At 37.4% G+C, this 23424-nt stretch overlaps 1 protein-coding gene across 1 annotated transcript; it reads left to right on the top strand.

Annotated features, from left to right (window-relative positions):
- The first annotated feature begins 168 nt into the window (after positions 1-168).
- MIX23 (mitochondrial matrix import factor 23) lies at positions 169-23356 on the top strand. Its single transcript, XM_058555900.1, has 5 exons — positions 169-250; positions 10172-10297; positions 15156-15302; positions 20129-20188; positions 23059-23356. The coding sequence occupies exons 1-5, from the start codon at positions 200-202 to the stop codon at positions 23107-23109; spliced, it is 435 nt and encodes a 144-aa protein (XP_058411883.1). The 5' UTR covers positions 169-199; the 3' UTR covers positions 23110-23356.
- Positions 23357-23424: the final 68 nt, after the last annotated feature.

Raw genomic sequence — 23424 nt, 5'->3', positions numbered from 1 at the left:
AATACGTTAAAGGGATAAGAGTAAAAAGAGGGATAGCAGGGATACAGGCTTCGACGCGGATGAGGATCACGGAAAAGACAAACCCTGTGCTTAGCTTTCGCGCGGATTCCCTTGGGAATTATTTTTTTGTCAGGCGGCGTCATGGACACCTTTGCTCCGCGGTGATTGGCTTGCGGCGGGGGCCTCGCGTTTGTCCAATATGGCGGCGCCCAGTGGCGGTGTGAATTGTGAGGAGTTCGCCGAGTTCCAGGTGATGCGGTTTTCCTCATGTTACAGGCATATCCCTGCTTTTGTCCCCGGACCCTGTTCTTGCTTTGGCCTGGGAGGGAGTGCAGACCAGTTGTTGGAGAAGCGGGCAATTCAAGGCTCCTTTTTCGAGCCATTGGAGGTCATGGGGGCGCGGGCTTGGCCTTAAGGAGCTAGGGTGCTCGGTGGGGGTCATGGTTTTTCCTGCGCCGCCCAGGCCGTCAGCAACTGCACCGGGAAACTCTGGGTGGTTCCGCGGTGGAAAGCCGAAGTCGGGCCCGGTGGGTAGGGATTGTAACAACCTTTTAGCCATCCGCAAACTCAGCTCCTAGCCTCAGCCATTCCCGTCCTTTAAGTTGAGCATTTATAGGAGAGAAGAAAGTGAAGGAGAGCTTATCTATTTGATGAAACAAACCAAAAAACTTGGTACAGGTTTTACTATTTTGATGGGGCAGAACGTTTGGAGTCTTGGGGGGTCGATTAATTCTAGTACCTGACATGGTGCTACTGCCTTCCTAGCCATTCGAGAAAAGGTAACATTTAAGAAAAAGGCTGTATCTTTTATGTATTCAATCACCAGAGGCATAGGGCTACTTATTAAGCCTAGGAATTAAATAACAGGGGTCCGAATTTTGACCAAGTTGCTGTGAAAGGTATCTGTTCCAATGTAGGCATAAATGTGCTGCTGCGTAAAGAGTTAAAAAATCATGACCTTACAAATGTTATTTTAGCTAAAGACATTGAAAAATTATTTCACATAACATTGACCTCTCTGTAGTAAGCTTTCTGCTTTGAGCCGTTTTGTAGGGAGTGATATTCTTGAAGATAACCTCAACAAACTGAATTATTTGACAAACATCATTTGGCCAAAGAAGTTTTTGTTCGGTCTTTCTATCATCGTTTCCAACCCTCTTCACCACTTCACCTGCTCCTCAGATGATAGATAGCACAACAGCAGCCGACTTCAAATGTGATCAAAGTGCCAACAAATACAAATAGTTGTAAAAATCTTAAGATAGAAAAAAGGCTTGGATTCTAAAGTATATGGAATATTTAAGATTAACTGGCCCATTTGTGGCCTTGGTCTTGTCACATTAGTACTATGATTTAACTTGTGTTAATGAGCTCAGATAATTGAGCAATGATAGCCTTAAGGTTAATCAGAAAGAGCCCTGGTTAGGGAGTTATATGTTCTGGGTTCTAGTACTCCTTCTGCCATTAACAGCTTTGAGAGCTAATCACTTAACCCCTTCAGGAATTAACTTTTGAATCTGTTAAGTAACATTTAAAACTGCTTCCATCTCTGTAATTATTTGAACCTCTAAAACCAAATTGCGAAAGATCTGTTTTAGCTGTTGAAACATCCATCAGTGCTTAAAGAACACTTAGATTTTTCTTTTGGAGGGTCCAATAAGATGTAAGTGGGGCAAAAGCTAGACTGTCTTGCAGAACCGTTCCATTCACAGAGATAATGTAAATAAAAAGATCATAAAATGAGTCTTATTAATGAAACCTGGGGGAAGTTTTTAGATAGTTTCTCTAGGACTTTTCCAAATGTGTGGTTTATAATGGCAAATATCCTGGGTTAAAAGTCAGAAGATCTGGTTTTCCAGAACTGGCCTTGGCATATCATTTAACCTCATTGCAAATGAGCATGAGAATATTTGCCCCTCTGCCTCAGAAGCACATAAGAACTTAAGCGAAGGCGCTGTAAACATTTAGGTTTAGATGAATTTGATAAAATTATAAACTGTGATTAATTGGCATACTCACAAATAATTAATCAATGTTTATATTTTTTTAAGGCTATGAAACCATTACATTTTGTTTATAAGTACCCTAAATGTGAAAAGCACTGCAGTGAATACTGTGGAAGAGAAACGAAAGCATGTATTTTTTATTTTAAAGATTTAGGTACATTTTTCAGAATTTTATTGTGAAAATGTTCAAAACTACAGAAAAGTTGAAAGGATTTTACAATGAACACTCGTATCCACCATCTAGATTCTACAATCAGTGATTTGCTATATCATCATGTCTCAGTGAATTCATAGGATAGGAAAGGGTCTAAGAAATGCATCATTAGGCGATTTCGTCATTGTGCGAACATCACAGAGTGTACTTACACAAACCTGGGTGGTATAGCGTACTACACACCTATATGGTACTAATCTTATGGGACCACCGTTGTATGTGTGGTCTGTCGTTGACTGAAATGTCCTTATGCAGCCCATGACTATTTATCACATACCCGTCTCCTGATCTAGCCACCTTTTTACTTATTTTTTTGATGCATTTCAAAGTAAGTCACAAACATCCATATACTTCATCCCTAAATATGTCATATTTGACATATCATTAACTAGAGTTCAATATTTATTTACTTTCTTTCTATAAAATTTGCATTCAGTGAAATGCGCAAATCTGAAGCTCAGTGAGTTTTGACATTTACGTACTCCTGTAGTGCAAACCTCCATCAACATAGAGAATAACACCATCACTTCCAAAAGCTTCCTCATGCCTCTTCCCAGTTAATCCTTGCCCATATATCCGTCCTCTTTGGCCCCTCTTGCAACTATTGTTCTGATTTTTTTCCGTTTAGATGCATGTTTTAGTTTTAAGAGTTTTTAAAGTGTTTTAAAATTTTTGCAATTCTTATTTTTCCATTATAAAAGTTGGATTTAGCATGCCAGAGAAAATGCCCTATGTCCAAAATAAAATAAAAAAGAAAAGAATGTATAAAACGAAGAGTCTAGAATGATTTACTCAGCAAGAATTTATTGGATATTGTATTAGTCTGCTAGGGCTGCCGTAAAAAATACCACAGACTGGGTGGCTTAAACAACAGAAATTAATTTTTTCACAGTTGTAAAGGCTCAGAGTCCCAAGATCAAGGTCCTGTCTGGGTTGGTCTTGTTATGCCTCTCCTCCTGGCTTGCAGATTGCTGTCTCATTGCTGTATCCTCATATGGCCTCTTTGTGCACACAGAGGGAGAGAGACCCCTGTGTCTCTTCCTCTTGTAAGTACACCAGTTCTATGAGATTAGGGCCCCACTCTTATGACCTCATTTAACCTTAATTACCTTCCTAAAGGCCCTGTCGCCAAATATGGTCACATTGGGGGTTAGGGCTTCAACATATGAATTTGGGGGGGCACACAGTTTAGTCCATAACAGGTACCTGCCAGGTACCAGGCACTTCGAGAGACCCAGTGGATGGGATATAAAACAAGAAACTCAATGTAAGCAGGGATATAAAACATGTAGAAGATATTGAGAATATGAATACAACAATAATTCAGAGAGAAATAAATCAAGAGATGGTAATTAAGTTGGGCCTTAGGTGGACAGGACCAGCGGAATTCTAGGTAGAAGGAACAGTATATAGGCAGAAAATTTTACGTATTGGGGAAATAGCAAATCAGTATTGCTGAAATTCAGGATTTACACAGAGGTGCATTGGAATTATACAAAAGATTGGAACCAGATTATGGAAGGCCTTGAGTGCCAAGTGTGAGATTGGGGAGTCATTTTTGAGCAGAGGGGGTGAAATGATCAGAGATGCTTTAGGAAGATTCATCACTAGTGCCATGGTCTTTGTACATGCCCTATCATTTTTGCAACTAGCTTTGCAATAGCTCTCCTTATCTTCAGTCATTCCTTTCTCTAATATATGCCCCCTTCAATCTGATCTCCATAATACTGTGGCTTCATACTGTTATGTTCTAAATTTTAGAATCTGAACCATGCATGTAACTTCAGGCTTATATGACCAGGTCTAAACTGCTTAACATGGCATGCAGGACCTTTTAAAATCCAATCCCAAAGTGCCTCTCCCTAGTTTTATCTCTTACCACTGCCCTTATTCATACGTGTTTCTCTCTTCTCAACCCTCACCACCTCCAAGATACATTTGAACTCTGCTTCCAGCACACAGGCCTACTTTCCCCTGAACACATCATGTTTTGTCATTTCTTTGCTTTTTTTCACTTGTTGCCATCTTGAAATCCCTTCTTCCTGATCCTGAGACCCAGTTCATCTATCACCTGAACAAAATCAACTAAGTTTTCCTTCCCAGAATGTTTAAGTCTTGGTATTTCTATTAGGAATATTTATTCATTTATACACAATTGATTTTGAGTTGTATGGTAATTAGGTACAGACTAAATAGACTATTTTCTAGCATCAATGATGGTTCCTTTTACAACATGCCCAGCTGCTCTCTGTTCTGTGCCTGGAGGTGTTGAGTGTCAGAGGACTCGGGCAGTTGCAGGCAAGTCTGTGTTTCTGGCTTGGGGGGAGCACAGTGTGAGCATTGGTATAAAAAGGGGATTTGAGGAACCAGGTCTGTCTGAAAAGAGCACCACATGAATGAGATTTACTTCTGAGTACCTTTAGGCAGAGGGCGAGGAGAGGAGAGGTTAGGAAATTCCAGATTATTCTTTGGAGTACATTTTTCTTTTACTGTCGTGTAGTAGACCTTTTACCAACCCCACAAATACCCTAAAAACTGCCAAAAATAGTAAAAGGAATTTTTCTGAGGATTAACTTTAGGAATGGAGTATAGGTTAATGGTAGGGGCAATAGAAAGTTTTCTCTACTCCTCACTACTACTAAATATGGGCACTCCTTCACTACCGAAATTGCCTTCCAAGAGGATGAGATTTTCACCCCACAATTACAGATAAAACAAAATGCAATTCCAGGATAAGTGCTTGAATAATTTTAAAGGGTCAGCTAAAATTAGAGATTCATGATATATCACAATCTCTTCTTGTTTTGAGGAGGATGAAAGATAGGAGAAGCTGGAGGCACTACAAAATTGGGAGAGTTATCTTTTGCTATGCTTTGTCATTTAGAAGCTGATTAGGGTTCCAGATCCTATATGAAGATGTAGTCTTCAGAGAGCCGCTGAACTATGTGTATTTCTGTATTATCTCTGTGGACTTGTGTTGCTGTTCATTGTGTATGATATCTGCTCAGAGGCATCTTCTGTATATTTTCTTGGTGAATTTGTGAGAGAGAGAGGGTATGCCATTGGAGCTAGGCATCAGATAGGTAGTCAGCAATTCCTTATGAATAATACACATGATTTAATGGCAGCACTTTTGTGCCTGTGTTAACCTTCATTTGCTCTCAATCCATGAGGGCTGCCCAAGCTTTTCTCTAGACCCTCTTGGAGTTGCCTTAAGAGCTCTGGCACTTTTTCTGCTATAAAGAAATGTGTGCCTAGTGAGGTGGTTTATAGTTCTTTTCCTTCTGCCTTTGCAATTGTGAAAGAAATTCCTTCCTGAATCTTATTCCCCTCTTCCCCTTTTTTTTTTAGCTTTTCTAGTATCTTTTCTGTGACATTTAAGAATAGCTTATAGTTCTCAGCAATCCCTGAACAAGTACATTATCAATTTAGAGATTGTCATTATGTTTTTTCAAATTCAACACTTGTCCAATAGAACTTTCTGTGATGGTGGAAATTTGTGCTGTCCAGTGTGGTAGCCACTAGCAACGTGTGGCTCTTGAGCATTTGAAATGTGGCTAGTACAACTGAGAAACTAAATTTTAAATTATATTTAATTTTAATTAAAATAATTTCATATGGCTAGTGTCTCCCATATTAAAAGCCAAGCTTTAGATTATATATTGATGATTCTCCAGCACACAGAGAAGAACTGATATATTTGAAAGTCCACATTTGTAGGTTCTGTTTGTAAGACTGACATTGATTGATTCATTACCTAGGTAATGAAGATAAATGCAGATAAATTCCCACTGCTGTATAAGGAACTTAACAGTATGTCCATATTGTTTTTTTGGAATGGAATTTGGCTGTATAGCTAATGATCAAACTCAAAACTGGTTAAAGTTCAGAGTAAATAAAAACTCTACGGAATGTTAGACTACATAATTTTTCACCGGGATTGCTGCATCAATCTCCTTACTGATCCCTTTGCATCTACTGTGGTTCCTCTCTAATCCGTTTTCCACACTCTAATACCTAAACTTTAATTTAAGCGATCATTGCAGAATACAAATCTCATCATGTAACCCCATCATACTTAAACACTTCATTGGTTCTCTATTGCTCTTAGGAAAAAGACTAAAATCCTATAACGTTACCTATAGTGGTGGGCCTCATCTTACACCATGTTTTCTTTTATTCTCTGTGCTTAAGCCACATTAACATTTCAGTCCATTAAACACTCTCTTTGAATGGCTCTTGTCAAGATCTCCCATGATTTCCATCCTGCTAAATCTAAAAGTTAATTTCTGTCCACATCTTTCTTGACTTCCTAGTCACGTTCAACACAGTTGACTGTTTCCTCCTCCCTTTTTTTTTTTGTAAGGAAGATCAGCCCTAAGCTAACATCCATGCCAATCTTCGTTTTTTTTTTTTTTTTGCTGGAGAAGTCTGGCCCTGGCATCCGTGCCCATCTTCCTCCACTTTATATGGGACACCGCCACGGCATGGCCTGACAAGCGGTACATCAGTGCGCGCCAGGGATCCAAACCGGGGCCGCCAACAGCGGAGCGTGCGCACTTAACCACTGTGTCATGGTGCCAGCCCGCTTCCTCCTTCTTGAAACCTTTTTTCTTCTGACTGCTGAAATATTTCAGTCTATCTCTAAAAGACAGTGATTTTAAACACATTACCAGTATCACATGCAGTTAACAATAATTTTAAGTATCATCAAATATGCTGTGAGTCAGAAAAGAACTCGTGATTTTCCCACTCCTTCCAAATCTTCTCTTCCCCCAGTCTCTCCCCGCCTTCATTTAATGGCACTACCATCCATTCACTTGGTCAGGCCTCAAACCTAAACATCATCCTATTTGTTTTCTCATCCCCCGCCACCAATTCATCAGCAAGCCCTATCAGCTCTATCTTCAAAATGTATCCTGAATCCAACTCCCTCTCCCTAATTCTGCTACCTCTTAATCAAACTGTCTTTATCTCTTGCCTAGACCACCATAGGAGTCTGCTAAATGGTCACCCTGTTTCCATTCTCCTCTCTATAATCCATTCTCCACATAGCAGCCGAAGTTATCTTTTAAAAAGTTAATCATGTTATATCATTCCCTTGCCTAAAACCCTGTTGTCTTTAGAACAGAATACTTAATTGTTTCCATGGTCTCTATTGTCCTCCATTTTCTGGTCTACTCTGACCTCACCTAATACCACATTTTCCCCTTATTCACTCCCAGCCCACTTGCCTTCTTTTAGTTCTTCAAACACCCCAAAGCTTGTTCTTGCCTCATAATTTTTGACTTATTCCCCGACATTTTCTTTTAGTTGGCTCATTCAGGTCTCAGCTCAAATACTGCGTTCTCAGAGAGGCTTTTCTTGAGCTCCCTATCTAAAGTATTAGCCTCTCAGCCTCATCTAGTCCCTCTTCATCCCGTTACCTCAGTTTGGTTTCGTTTTTGTAGTACTTTTCAGTACTGAAATTATCTTGTTTATTGGGACACTTGTTTATTGTCTGTCTCCCCCTATGAGAATTTTACTCCATAAGAGCAAGGACCTTTTCTGTTTTATTGACTAAAGTAGACATTAGTAAATGTTTTTAAATGAAGAGTGAGTTAATAAATGAATGAACTCTGTGATACTCTCCCCACCTGCTGCAAATGTTTAAAGAAAGATCGCTGAGGACTCTCAGCCAAGGAAAGCTTTTCTAAAAGGTATAACTTAAACCTTGGCCTCAAAAGATCAGTTTGATTTAGATATGGGAAAAGAAGAGAGATTTTAAAGAAGGCTTTTTTTTTTTTTTTTTAAATAGGCAAGTTGTAGGAGGTAAAATTGGCAAGGAAGGTGCCTGCCTGCTACTTACCTATTTTGACTCTCTAAATAGTGCTGCCACCATTTGTTTGGAATTTGTCGCTTACTGACATTATATATCCTCCACTGTATGTAAAACATTATTTAAAGTGGTTGTTACTTTAAAGTGCTAAATATGTTGAGATTATCCCCTAAGAGTTCCAGTTTACAGAGAATGATGATACTATTGACAAAAATAGAAAGATACAAAAAGGGGATAGGATAGTGAAGTTGGTTTCAGACCTGAAGTTTGCCTGTGTTTTATTATTCTAAATTATGAGCCTTCTACAAGTTTTACTTCTGGATTGGAATCTAGAAAGGGCTAGTAAATTACTAGTTAAAGATTAATAGACTGATAGGAACAGAATCTAGACTGCAAACTTAGACTGAATGGCCTAAATGGTTATTACAGTTGGAAACACCTAAATGTTCATTATTGGAGAAGTGGTCAAATAACAAGATGGAATATTTATGCAACTATTAAAATTGTTTTCATAACAAGGACAAAATGCTCATGGTATAATGTCATAAAGCAGGACTTTAAAATGTTATATAGTACCTCAATTTATAAAAATATTCATAGTTATGTATAGAAAAAACTAAAGGGACATCTTATAATATTAATAATGGTTAGCTATGGATGATTTTTATATTCTTTAAAAATTTTTTCTAATCTTTCTAAAATGATTGTGTATACTTTAATCATAATGAAAGTTTTTATTTTAATAAATGGATGAAGAAAGAATTAAGGAGATGGTTTCAGTCATGGATTTAAGTTTGGCAAAGGGAAGCAATAGAATGGTATGTTGAGGGAGGTAGAAGATCAAGCAAAGTTGCCTTTAGTACACATTACTATTGAATGTTAACTTATTGGATGTTTCAATAAGTATATCCCTAGTATTATATACTTCTATTTTCTTTATGATTTTTCAGTGATCATATTTTGTTTTGTTTTGTGGGGTGAGAGAGGGGAAAGAACTTAAGAGACAAAAACGAAAGAGAAGGGTATACTGCTAGAAACCTTTTCTAGAGTTTGTTATCTGGAGACAGGATGTAGCTGATGCCCAGCCTTTGTCTAGTGACAAGTGAAAAGAAGTTTCAGATCTTCAAATTCTAATGAGAAGAGACTATGCTGTGTAGGTACACTCACCAGAGTCTTCCTAAGTCCCCTGCCCTTTTGGTATTGTTTTTCTTTTGGTTGGTTTTTTTTTTTTTAATTTTTTATTTATTTATCTTTTTCCCCCAAAGCCCCAGTAGATAGTTGTATGTCATAGTTGCACAGCCTTCTAGTTGCTGTATGTGGGACGCGGCCTCAGCATGGCTGGGGAAGCGGTGCGTGGGTGCGTGCCCGGGATCCGAACCCAGGCCGCCAGCAGCGGAGTGCGCGCACTTAACCGCCAAGCCATGGGGCTGGCCCTGGTTGGTTTTTTAAGAGTTGGAACCTTTTTCAGGGGAAAGAGATCCTTGGAAAATGTGAGCTAGGGTTACTAAAAAGGTAAAGCTAATTTCTACTTGTTCTATGAACAAGAAAGCCATGAAGAGATTTGATTCCTTCTCTAGGTACATGCTTTGTCTTACTTATTTTTGTTACAAAAATAATACACAATTATAGTAAAAAACTAAAAAAACAAAAATCCGAAAAGGATATAGATTAATTTTTGCACTACTGATAGTTTCTTATATATCTTTCCAGAAGTTTTCTATCTAGCGCCACATTTTAGAATGATAGACAAAGGAATAGAGCAAACAGTTATACCGGATTGTTTTGGACAATTTGAGATAATCCAGTTCGGTAGAACCCTTTATTGGCTGTATGCTGAAGATGGAAAGAGTATACACTATTTGCTAAGCACTGTGCCAGCAAGTAGGGTTTAAAAATGAATAAATACCCTTAACAGTTGAGCAAAGGAATCAGAGTTGGTGCCTATTACATAGCCTGCTATCGTTCTTGTAGTAAAGATTTTCTTGTGGTTGTACTATATTTGGCATGGTTTCCTCACTCCTGACTTACAAGGTTGTAAAATATCCAAGAGCTTTATTTTTTTGTTTAAATGCTTCTTTTTTATCACTTAACTTTCCATTCAGGTTATTATTCTTTTATTTTAAATATATATAGGAATTACTCAAGGTGATGAGGACGATTGATGACAGAATAGTACATGAATTAAACACTACGGTTCCAACAGCTTCCTTTGCAGGGAAAATTGATGCCAGCCAAACCTGTAAACAACTTTATGAGTCTGTAAGTGTATCTTTTGAGTCTTTCTTTTGTGCTTCCTTTATGCCTTTTTTTGCAGGCAAAATAAGAGATCAATTGAAGTATAATTAAACTGTGGATAAAAGAATGACATCTTTATGTTTTCTTGCCCACACCTGAGGGTGTGTATAAATTTTGATCTGATTTCTACAAACTAAAGAAAATGTGTGATCTTATGCACACATGTGAAGAGATGGTTCTAAGGAATGAGAGCAGTCATTTATTGGCTCCCTCATGGGCAGGCTTTAACTAAAGCTTCCTTATAACTTCCTTATACACCAAGGAAGGAAGGAGAAATGAAACAGTCAAGTAAAACAGGGAAACAAGAGCAAGGGCTTTGAATGAATCAATCCTAAGGAGCCAGACAGCTCATGTAAGGAAGAAGTAAAACCTTACACACTTTCTCTATATTCTTTCTTCTCTCATTCATCAGGAAGGGGAATAGAAGCATTTGGTGGTTGGGAGAGAAGAAAGCCTTTCCTGAGGCTTTGGTTTCTCAAGTATATATTTTTTCATTGCTTCTTAAAGATTCCTTTATTTCTCTTTTAATTTCCAAAAGCAAAAGGAAATAATGAGTTAGCTAAGTATTTTTTATAGTTTACTTATATCTTTTCATTAATGAAGCTAATGTTGAAATGGTATTTGGTTTTTTTAGGCTTTACCACAAGATTACTATTCGGATTCATAGTTTTGTAAAGAAGGTATTACTTAAAACCTAAAGTCCATTTCTCAATTATGAAAATAAAATCAGTTTTGGATAAGCTTATTCATATCAATTAAATTCAGAGCATTAACTGCTGATATTTTTGTTCTGCTTTTATATGAAAGTACGTTATTTTATTGAGTGATCAGATAATTCTTGTGGCTCGAGAAAATTGCAAGGTTGTGGGCTTTAATGAGTAGAATCCAGTATTGGAAGTAGGGAGCCTGGGTCCAAGTCCTAATTTATTATGAGATTGTTTGACAGTTCACTGAGTTTTTTTGGGTAGCTCTGTCTAAAGAACTAGAAATTTATGATCATTCTAGTGATTTTCCCCCCAACTACCCATACAATCTCTATAATATATTCAGTTGTTTCCATTTATAACCTTTTTATTAACCTAGAGGTTTGTAGTGCAGTGATAAACGACATGAATTCCAGATCTAGATCCTGAATCCTACCTCTGCTACTTCTAGCTGGGTGACCTTGAACATGTTACATAACCTCTGCCTCAGCTTCCTTATTTGTAAAACAGTATCATAATAGTACCTAGTTCATAGAGTTGTTAGAGGATTAAATGAGTTAATATAAAGTGCTTACTGTACTAAATATTTTACATATGAATGCTTACTGCTTCTATTATTGTTGTTGTTGTTGTTAGTAGTAGTAGTAGTAGTATTTCTTATCCCTTTGTTGAACCAGGGTAACCTTGCATAGTTCATTTGGAACCTTTCTATTTTGGATATTCTTGTATATGTGTTCGGTTTTTTTTCTGTCTGTATCCTAGAGGAATCCAGTAACACGAATGTCATGTAAAGGATTGTTGACCCAGTAGCTTTGAGCCAAGGATCAGGCCTACAGCAGAGTGCCCATGCAAATGAGTACCACTGAATTCCCTTAAATATTGTCTCAGTTAAGAAGTGAAACTCTATGAAACATCCAAGTTGCTTATGGTCACCTTGACTTACTTGAGTCCCTGATGAAGGAATATTTGCATTCTCTAATGATAATACTTGTTATAGGAGATGATCAACAAAGTTATTATGAAGCACTTATTTTAGAAAGTCTAGATCTTAAAAGTATACTCTTAATAAAAATAAAATAATATTTCAATGAGATCCCCTTATTAGAGCATATTCCCTTCAATCTATGAAATTTTTCTAGCTCTACATTGTTTATTCTCAAGATAAACATGAAAATCAATACTGAACAATAAAAAGTCTATGAACTTGAAACAGTACATTGCAAATGCAATACTATTATTGGTGTCATAGTGATTGATTTAGGGTAATTTTAAAAGGTATCTCTTTGATATAATGAACTTTTGAAATATATGTTTAAATGGTATGCTTTCCCTTTCATCTTTTTGTTGGAAGTTCTGGAGGAAGATTTAAAACACAAAAAATGCCATGACAAAAACTTATTAATTTTTGTTTTGTTTTTAATGATAGTTAAACCAAGGGTCATTGTCAGGGTTCTAAAACAAATGATATTTGGGAAATTAGAATTTAATTTAGAATTACTTTAGCATCAACATTTGTTCTAGAAAGAAAAACAACAAAAAACTATAATCAGGAAAACTGTTGGCATTATATTTTCCTTAAAGTCAAAAAGCATTGTTTTAAAATAATGATTAAAAGGTAGTAAGTGAAAATTTTAGACTAAAAGAAGTTTTCAGAGTTCTGGTAAGATAAAATAAAACTAGAAAGTCCTAGGTATAGCCCCTTTAGACTAGTTTTGAATCATTCTCCTGCCCCACCCAAATGCTTTCATTTCATAATTGCTTACCCCAAATCGAAAAAAGTATAGTTATGATATGGTTATTGTTCAGGATTTTTCTCCTCTAACCAAAGGCCTTTTACCTTACTGAGTTTCTTAATAAATTTTACCTCAGTTCCTTTGATAAGCTCTTTATATATATCAGAAACAATTCTCATGTGACCATTTAGTCCTATATTTTTCTCCGATAGGCTCATGTCACACAGTCTATTACTAGTTATCAAGCGTCCTCATTTCTTTGACATACATGTACAGGAGTCCACACATATGCCTCTTGCATATGGCTCTTAATTCTGAATTTTACTGAAGGATGGTCATGATAACCAGACTAAAGTAGTTGATAATGCAGAGTAAAAGATGATTTACCCAGGAATTTCTGTCCACGTGGGAGTGGTTCACAGTGGGGCTGATCTGAAGGAAAAGTAAGCAGGTGAGGGTGGGAGGGTAGTCTGTAGCTGGAAGCGTATCCACAGGAAAGGGGCCAAGTTCAAGAGGGGCATAGCAGAGGAAAGCCCAACCAAGGAAAGAAACTTTGTGGTGAGAGAGACTGAAAGGAAAATACTGAACATTTTAATAAAATGTGTGCAATTTGAATTTGATTTTAAAATGCAGATAGAAAAATGAGAACATTGTGATGGACTTCCAGTTGGTACTCATGCTATTTCACCAGTTGCTGAGGGGTTAGATAAAATATCAAAGTGATTAAATAACATCTGACATCTGAGCAGTGTATTGATCATGTTGCCCCTAAATTTTAGAAGTAGAAAGGATATTAGTGATTATTTACTCATAATCCATGATTGAGCAAAAGAGGAAACTAAAGCCTGGAAATCTTAATTATTTAACCAGTCTCACACAGCTACAGGGAGAGCTTCTTAACTCTGAGGATGTTTCTTTTCATACTCTATTTTGGGAATAGTAGTTCCCTACTCTCAATGGCTCCTTTAATTTGCTGTAATCACACCTGAAGGAGTAACAGAAGCAGCATATTAGCCAATGAAATATGGGCCTTGAGGCTGTCCTTGTGAATCCTAAATGTTACGATGAAAAAAATTAGCGTATTATAGAAATTTACTATAGGTGGGGTTAATGTCTATTAGGCAGTTTAATTTCCTTCTCTTCACATGGGTATGATTTATAATTAATGCACTTTTAGTATTGCACTCTAGAAGGGCAAGGGTTTATTCTTTCTTGGCATATATTAAACCAGCATTTCTCAACCATAGGGTCCTGATATGATCGTTTAAGAGATGTATTTCAAATAACTTATGAAGAATGCTTAAAGGTGGTTAAGTTACTCCTGTATTTTATATAAATATATATATATATATATATATATATATATATATATATAATGGTTAGGTTATCCCTATTATGACTATCACTAGCATAGAGTTAGGCTCTTCTCTCTTCTGAGGGAAGAAGGAATGCTATGACATGTCAATCATGTCATATCATGATTACACGGAGCAAGTTAATACTTAAAGTTTAGTTGGAGCTGAACCACTGTTATTTATGTACCATTAATTATAATGGCAATTACATATTATTTTAGTGTTTTGCTTTTCCTCTTCCCCAAATTTTTGGGGTGTCATCAAAATTTGGCTATGATCATGGGAGTGTGTTTGAAACATGAGCATCACATTTTGTGAATGAAGGAGGAAATAGATGTGAACTGTTGTATTGGATCTGTTACATTAAGATGAAGGTTAGTAGAGAATTGCTCTGTCAGATCAACATAATTGATGGACCCAATAATCTGTACTTCATACACAATTTTTCCTTATTAATACTTAAACTTTAAAATCTTGAAAAGGGCTCTGTCAGACATAGGTAAATGCAACATTCTTTGTTTTTCTTTATTGTAACTAAGAGCTTCTCTGGTTACACTTACCTAGTGTACCTAGGTACACTTACCTAGTGATTTCTTGCACTTAATGACAACATGAGGCTGAAAGGACAAAAAAAGAGAGGAGGAATACCAATAGAAAGTGACCCAGAAGCTGTGTGAGGGTGGGCGAGGGTGGAGGAACACATGGGTGGAATCATGGGGAGAGCGGGGGTTGCAGGGAAAAGGAGACTGAAATGAAAAGCCCAGGGCTAGGGATGCAGGAGGAGGAGTGGGAAGCCCTGGGAGCAGATCAAGGAAGAAGACGACCCCGACCTCATACCTTCTCCCATTAGAGGTGCTTCCTTTGATCTGTTTTAGGTGATTTAGCTGATTCAGCACAATCTTCTCTTCAATAGATTCAATTTTTAAAAATTGTTTAGAGAGTATTTCTGTAGTCTAAAAATAAGGATTTTTTAAAAACGCTAACGTGATAAATTGGTGTGATTTTTCTCTTTTCATTCCTTTTGTTTTAGTTGATGGAGGCTCATGCCAGTAGGGACAGAGTCATAAAAAATTGTATAGCTCAGACTTCATCAGTAGTAAAACACCTCCGAGAAGAGAGAGAAAAGAATTTGGATGATTTAACGTTATTAAAGCAACTTAGAAAAGAACAAACAAAGGTAAGTTGAACAAGACTTACATATGTGAGGCAGAGTTTTTCCGAACTTAGCCTTCAAAATAAAGGCAGTTTTTAATAAGAAGAATTTAGAGTAAGATATGGTCACTACCTAAAAAAAATGACCGGGAGATTAATACTTCAGTTAGTGGGCTTTATTTTATTACATTTAGATTTTAATTGGTAAATTAATGTGCATTTCATGAACATAGGCAGGGTAGCAGCTTTAGCTAAAAGAAGCATGTAATCATATTTTATTTGCATTCCTTTATATATTCTACTGTTAACGATAAAAAGATTAATACAGACCAACACCACATCAGAAAATCTAGGGAAATCACATCTGTATCTGTGTTTTGAGGCTTGAGAAGAAACATTTTTTTAATATATTTACATTTTGAAAATATTTACCTCTGGTTTCATCTGTAGAAATCTGCTGAAATGTAATACAGATGTTTAACTTAAGAATATTACCCTCCTCAGCCATAAAAATATAATACTATTTAAATATAACCGGATAGACTAGAACCTCATCATAATTTATTTCCCTACTGTGGAGAAGTTGCTATGGGTCTTTGACTCTTTTTAGGCACTCCTTTATTTCCACTTCATCTTCCATCCCTGCAGTTTTCGTTTTTAAGAAAACAGCAAGTGTCCAATGAGTGATATGTCAGAGGAAGCCTTATTTTCCCCATATCAGCTCTAATGTAGATGCAGAGTCTAGTTAATGAAGCAGAACTGTTTCTTTATAGCCCTTAAATGTGACATGTCAAGAAAACAGTTGAAATGTATACCATATTTTATTATGTGGAATGTATTGCTGGTTTTTTTTTGAAGGGGGAACTTAAGGGATAACTTTTAATTTTGATATAATTTCACACTTACAGAAAAGTTGCAAGAATAGTACAACGGAACTCCCATGTACCCTTTACCTATATTCTCAGTTGTTTACATTTTGCTCCACCTTCTTTACAGTTCATTCTCTCCACCCTCCCTTCTGCCTCTGTCCTTCCCTCCCTCTTTCCTTGTCTCCCCATCACCCCACATACACTTTTTTTTCCTGAAGCTTTTTGAGAGTATGTTGGACACATTGTTTCCCTTTACCCCTACGTATGTTGGTTATTTCTTAAGAACAGGGCTTTTTCTTACATGACCGCTGTACAGTTATCAAAATCATGTCTATATTTTAACCTGGCACAATAAGTGTCTTACTGATCCTTGCGTGTCAGGTGACTGCAGATCCACTTTGGGATGGAATCATTTTCATACTGAATAGTTGTGAAGTTTACCCTTTGTTTAGTAGATGTAGCCGAACTTGGAAAGGGGACCTTATCATCTGTCTCAAGCCTTTGTTCTTATACCTGCACACAGGTGAGTGTGTGCCCTTTCTCAGTCATCCCACGGGGCCAGTGTGTCTGACTAGATTCAGGATTCATCCATTGTCTTCGCTGCTCTCTTTGTTCATGATGACTGCTTTAGTCCTGTATTCCATAGCTGCTTGTTCATCAGGCCGAGGTGGATTCCTCAGACAGTGAGCTTAGGCTATAGTGGTCATCTTACCCCACTCTCAATATTTGTGAAGCCTTATAGATAATTTGTATAAAGCCAGTTAAAATCTAGTTATTTATGGATGTTGTATTTTAACAGACTCTTGAAGGTATTAACAAAGGAAACTGCAGGGCAGGGCTGTTAAATCAGAAACTGAAAAATCACTATTTGCAAATTAAGTCAAACAAAGAATAGAGTGACTCTTGTTAGGTGGAGAGCAAAGTTCAGAAACCGCTGAGTGTTTGGGAGTGATCGTGTCACACAATTTGGTCTGCCCTCAGTTCTGCCCTCTGCCTTTAGGGCCCAGAGAAAATCACCAGGGTGACCGATGCAGGGAGGGGTTTTAGAAACCAGTCGCTGAGTTATGAGAGGGAGCTTTCTAGCCTGGTGTTGTATAGGACTAGAGGGTAACTATAATAGTACTTAAGCAAATAAGGAAACTTGAATTTTTTTTTTATTGTCAAGTTTGCTGTGAAGATTATGGAATCAGAACAAGACAGCTCTTAGAGATGTTCCAGCTCTGCCTCTTCATTTTCTAGAGGAGGAAACTGAGACTTGGAGATACTAACTGGCGTCCCAAAGTCACAAGCCAGTAAGAGGCAGAACCGGGACTTTAACCCATCTCTTCTGACGCTAGATTCAGTCAGTGTTTTCGTAAGTTGTGACTAAGGCTCAAATTCTGATTACTTTAGTGAACATATTTGTATACAGAGATGCGAGTCTAAAAGTCACTACTGCTTTACCTGAATCCTTAACTCAGAAAAAGCACATTCTTTGCTGGAAAACTGTATAACTGCTGTCACCTAGTAGTGGCCTTTGAGAGGAAGTTTACCTGTTTAAGACCCAGAGCCTCAAAAACCATTTTCTCAGAGGTAGCATTTTGTTGGTGGCGCTGAAATTGTATTAGAAGTTGGCTGTAATATCTGCACCGTTCAGGAATCGAAAAAACATGGATTATAAAGGCAGACAGCTCTAGGGAAATAAATCCCATTTACCACTTGGTAGCTTTGTAACCTTGTAAATTAATTGCTCTGAAACTTCTGATTTTTAGTTTGTAAAATGGCTTTGATACTTAGTAACGTCCGTCCTATTTTTTCCTTTTTTTGGTGAGGATTAAATTGTATAATGTATGTAAGAGCTAACATATTGGCTGATACAAAGTAGAAGCTCTTTTCCTTTCCTTTTTGAGTCTTTGGGGCTCTATATTTGCTACATTAATCCTCTTTCCAATATCCCCCAACCAATGGTTTCCACCTTTTGTTTAACCACTACTTAAGGGGGTGGGGGAACTCACCATCTTCTGTGGCAGTGCAGTTTCTTTATGGACAGTTGTAATTGTTCACAGATTTTCTTACATATTGTGAAAATCGGCCTCCCTGTAACATGTCATTACTGCTCCTTAATCTTCTCTCTGAAGCTGTATAGGATAAGTCTAAACCCATTTCAGCGTGACATCCCTTAAATATTTGAGAGCAGTTATGAAGACTGTCTTAGTGGCGTGTGGTGACACTGTTCTTTGACTGAAGTTGTTACTTTGCAGTCAGTCCAGGCTTTGACAGAGCAGGGAAGCTTGAATGATTTCAGGTCTATATAGCTGATTAAAATCTGAAACCGAGGTTGCTTTGGTGTAAGCAGGTGGACTTCTTCATGCTTGTTACTACTCCGCAGCACACCACCGGTCGTCAGAAACGCAGTCCTTCCCCTTATTCCACAGTTTCCATCCTAGTACTGCCTACACTCTGACACCAGTTCTGAGTCTAGGAAGGGGGTTTACAAGGATCATTGGATCAGTACCAAGTTCCAGTCTTGTTGGTGTTAGGCGCACATTTCTCAAACCTCTCGCCTGAGCTATACTCCTAATTGGTCAGGGTCTTTGGCCTGGGTCCCCGAAGCATGGTTGCCCGTATCTTGTCTTTTTCTCTGCCATTTTGTTCCCAAACCTCCTGGCCTGGGTCTTGACTTTGGCTTAAGGAAATCATCCTGGTTTTAACTCCTTGGCTGCCTCAACCTGTAGTTCATGCTTTTTTCCCCGTAATTTTTCCTATATATTTTCAAGCCCTCTTCCTGGAACTAGCCAGCTTCTTTCCTTTCAAGCTCTCTGACCAGAGATGACTAGGAGTATGATGGGCCCTGCCATCTGGAATTGGCTGCTTTTCTGTTGGAGTAATTAGGTTGGCAGTTATAAAGAAAGTTAGAAAGACTTGAGCATTTTTAGCCTCAGACCTCTGGCTATGTGGTAAAGGCGTGGAAAACTCATGCCTTTCTAGATCACTTAGGCCTTATATATTCTCCTTCCTCTCTCTCTGTTTTTCTTCCTGATTCTTTTTTCTTTGTCCAAATCAGGTTGCCACCTCTTTGTCCTTCTTTTTATTCCTCTGTGCTGTCTTTGCAGATCTGTATTGTAGGATCAATAACTAGAACTGGAATTATTGAGTTCAAGGACATATGAATTTACATTTTTGATACGTCTTACCAAATTGCCCTCCATAGTTGTTGCAACAATTTATTCTCCTACTAAAAATGTATATGAGTGTATCTTTTCCCATACCCTCACTGATATTAGGTTTTATCAGACTTCTTCATTTTTAAAAATTTTTGTCATATTATGGCTTAATTTGCATTTCTTTATACATGAGTAAGATTGTGCATTTTATTTTTATTTATTTATTTATTTATTTTTGTGAGGAAGATCAGCCCTGAGCTAACATCCGTGCTAATCCCCCTCTGTTTGCTGAGGAAGACCAGCTCTGAGCTAACGTCTATTGGCAATCCTCCTCCTTTTTTACCCCCAAAGCCCCAGTAGATAGTTGTATGTCATAGTTGCACATCCTTCTAGGTGCTGTGTGTGGGACGCGGCCTCAGCATGGCTGGAGAAGCGGTGCGTCGGTGCATGCCCGGGATCTGAACCCGGGCCGCCAGTAGCGGAGCGCACACACTTAACCGCTAAGCCACAGGGCTGGCCCTGTGCATTTTAAAAATATGTTTATTGGCCATTTGTATTTTTTCTGTGAACTACCTGGGCATTGGAGGTTTTTTTTTTTAAAGCTCTCAAGGTGATTATAATATGCAGTAAAGCTTGAGAACCATGGCTTTATGAGATTGAACAATTGATTACATATGGGGAGAATGGGCTGTGTCAAAGAAGGTTCCAACATCTAGCCTAGGACCATTAACAAAGAAGACAGGAGCACCAGTTGGTATTGTTGGGAAAACATTGTAGAGTTTGGTTTTAGTTCTATAATTTAAATTTTCATAACTTCAGTTTTTTTTCCTTTCTTGCAGTTGAAATGGATGCAGTCAGAACTGAATGTTGAAGAAGTGGTAAATGACAGGAGCTGGAAGGTATACAGTAATCTTGGTTCTTGTAGAGAACTCGGAGGGACTGAACTAGCAAAGGGAAACCAAGGGGGGAGTAAGGAGTGCCTTAGGGCTCCTAAGAAGACTAGAGATCCTCCATTTACAAGCAACTGAAGATTTTAACTTTTTGAGGGGGACATGGTTAGCATCCAAATAGAGCCATCTTATAAAAATTAGCTTTATAGTCTTATGGTAGAATTGTATGACCTGTCATGATAACAGAATTGGAGACATTCTGTATATTTCCTAATACTAATTATAGGCATATTTGGTATTTGGAGGTATTACTCTAGTTAACTCAGAACGTTCAATGAGGTTATTTGTTAGAATTAGCTTTTCTGAGCCCAGTTACTTTCCATAAGTTTTCATATCATTAGCTGTCCTTCACAGTTGCTTGTTTTCTAACATATCTGATCATGAAACTTTTTTTGTACGTAGCTCTACTGGTATCTGATAATAGGGCCTTTTACGGCTCCTAGATTCACATGCTCCGTATTACCACCTGCGTAGTTCTGATTGGGAATTAGATTGGCGGACCAGGATCCCAGGACTTCACATGTAGTCAGAAATCACAGAATTCTGACTTTAGTTTTCTGAAAAGTATAGCTGTGTACCCATCTCTAAAATTTCAAAGATTTCCAAAGGGGAAAATCTATTAAATCTGAAAGAATGAACTGAAAATTCTATTTTATTCTTTGAAGTTAACCAATGGAATAGGGTTGAACCCAGAGAGAGGTTAACTGAACCAGAAGCTAGAATGTACCAACTTGCAGAGCCATGCATAAATTGCAAAATTCAAGTTGATTTTCTTTGCTTTCTCACGTTTTTTTATCCTGTCCTTCTTGCTAAGATTTCCCATTCCTGCCCTTTCCACCAATGCGATAAGGTGTTTGCTGCTTGAAAGATTTTGGCAATATCTGTCCATTTATATTCTCTGGAGAGAGAATGTTTACTCTTGGGAGGGGATGGGTGAATGGAACAATGAATATCTGGTTTGAAAAACCCAGTGCAGGGGTTGATGTATGTAAATGTATTGTAATGGGAAGAGCGAAGCATTTTTGGACTTGATGTTAGTTTTAAATATGCTCCATCTACTCCACAGAAAGTGAGGTTCCCTACTTGTTTTGAAAAGAAGAAAATGTAGCTATAATGCACTAGGCCAGCTAAAGTGGTTAGGAAGTCATTTAGGAAAAGGATTTGGAGAAGCTCAGCCAACTCGTGTATATCATCCCAACCAGTGTATCAGGGCCACCAAACTGCATCCTCCTCTGGTCTGAGCATTGGGAACTTCAGGGAAATGTCAGGGCTGGGAACTGACTTGAGATGAGCTATAAGAGGAAAGGGCCAGAAAGAGTCTATATAATTTCTGTATTTTCTCTTAATTGTGAGATACACATGCCAAAGAGTATGTAACATGTAGAATTTAAAGAATATTAATACAATGAACATTCATCTATCTACTACCCAGCTTAAGAAATTGAATAATACCAGTATTTTAAAAGCTTCCTATGTTGATTTTTCTTTTATTTTTATGATAGTCCACAGTGGTCACTATAGGTTTTGTTTTGTTTTCTTTTAACCTTAAAAATGATTTTTCATTACTTCAATGAAGTGTGAAGAGTAAATTCTGAGAATAAATTCTTTTAGATTTTTATAAATTTTTTTTTTGGAAACTTAAAATATTTAGACACGTAATTAAAACTTTTTTAAATATTAAAGAGTATACAGTAAAAATTCTACCTTTCTTCCCTCTTTTTCAGCCACCTCCTTTCCCTTCTCTCTGAAAGGATTGTATATGCCTTCAGATATTTGTACCTTTTCTGATTTTATGTGTGTACGTATGTGTGTGTATACACACACACACATATTTCCTTCCCCCTTTGTCACACAAATGAAAGTGTACTGTCCACACTTTTTTTTTTCTCTTAATATATCTTTGAAATCTTTTCAAATCAGAACATAAAGAGCTTCCTTATTCTTTTTTATGCTTGCATTATATTCCATTGAATGGCTGTACCAAAATTTTTAACACAGTCCCATATTGACAAACACTTAGTCATAGAATGTTCTTTTAACATTTACATGTTATTTGTTTAGACTTTTAGAAGCAAGGTAAATAGAACAAAACATAAACAAAATAAATTTACACAATTTAGCAAAAGACTGGTCTCCCTTCAAGTATACCTACTTGTGAGAGGCATCTGGCACTTGTTTAGAAAAGCACAACAGGTATCTAAATAAAAACTGTTATAAAAAGAGAAAAAAAAGCATTCTCTTAAACACATTTTATTTTTTTTTTTTAATTTTATTTATTTTTTTTCCCCCAAAGCCCCAGTAGATAGTTGTACATCATAGTTGCACATCCTTCTAGTTGCTGTACGTGGGACACGGCCTCAGCATGGCCAGAGAAACGACGCGTCGGTGCGCGCCCGGGATCAGAACCCGGGCCGCCAGCAGTGCCACGCGCGCACTTAACCGCTAAGCCACGGGGCTGGCCCTTAAACGCATTTTAGATATTTTTGTCTAACTGTTCAAAATATGTCCAGAATATGGAACTGAGATGTTTGTTAGTTACTAAATAAGCTAGCTTGTGATGATTTTTTCCTTGTGTAATTTAAATTTTATTAAAATTGTCTTGTAAGTGGATATGAAATCTTACACCTGGTAGATGCTCCATCCGTGCTCTTAACACCAGTTCAGTCAGTTTGAACCCGTGAGGAAACTCCTCTGTTTCCTAAATATGTTGACCTGAGACAAAAACGGTTATATCCTGAACCGTGCCAAATTTAATTTAGTTATAAGCCTGATTTACACAGGACAACTCAGTGCCTTTTGTTTCTGTTGAAATATCTTAGGTGTTTAACGAACGCTGCCGAATTCACTTCAAGCCTCCAAAGAATGAATAAAAGGATACTTTTTTAAAAAGGACCGGGTCATCTCATAAGAGCTGAGCATGACAGACATCAACAAGGCGGGCTTCCTAGGACGATTTCTGAGCCAACAGTCCAAGACCTTTTGTTGATTTCAGCCCCGCTTAGCCAAGACCTCAAGTATAAATAATTGTGATAATTATGGAGAAATCAACTGCTATTTTATACTGATTCTGTAAAAAAAAAGATGTTTTGTAACTATTAAAATAATTTTCTGACTCAGTGTACATATTTATTTCATTGTTTTCCAAGTTGAGACAGTAAGTTTTTGTAAGACAATTTGAATACAAT

This window comes from Diceros bicornis, chromosome 15 (genome assembly GCF_020826845.1).
Source record: "Diceros bicornis minor isolate mBicDic1 chromosome 15, mDicBic1.mat.cur, whole genome shotgun sequence".
NCBI lineage: Eukaryota > Metazoa > Chordata > Mammalia > Perissodactyla > Rhinocerotidae > Diceros > Diceros bicornis.
The sequence above is the reverse complement of the archived record's forward strand: the minus strand, read 5'-3'. Positions and strand labels throughout refer to the sequence as shown.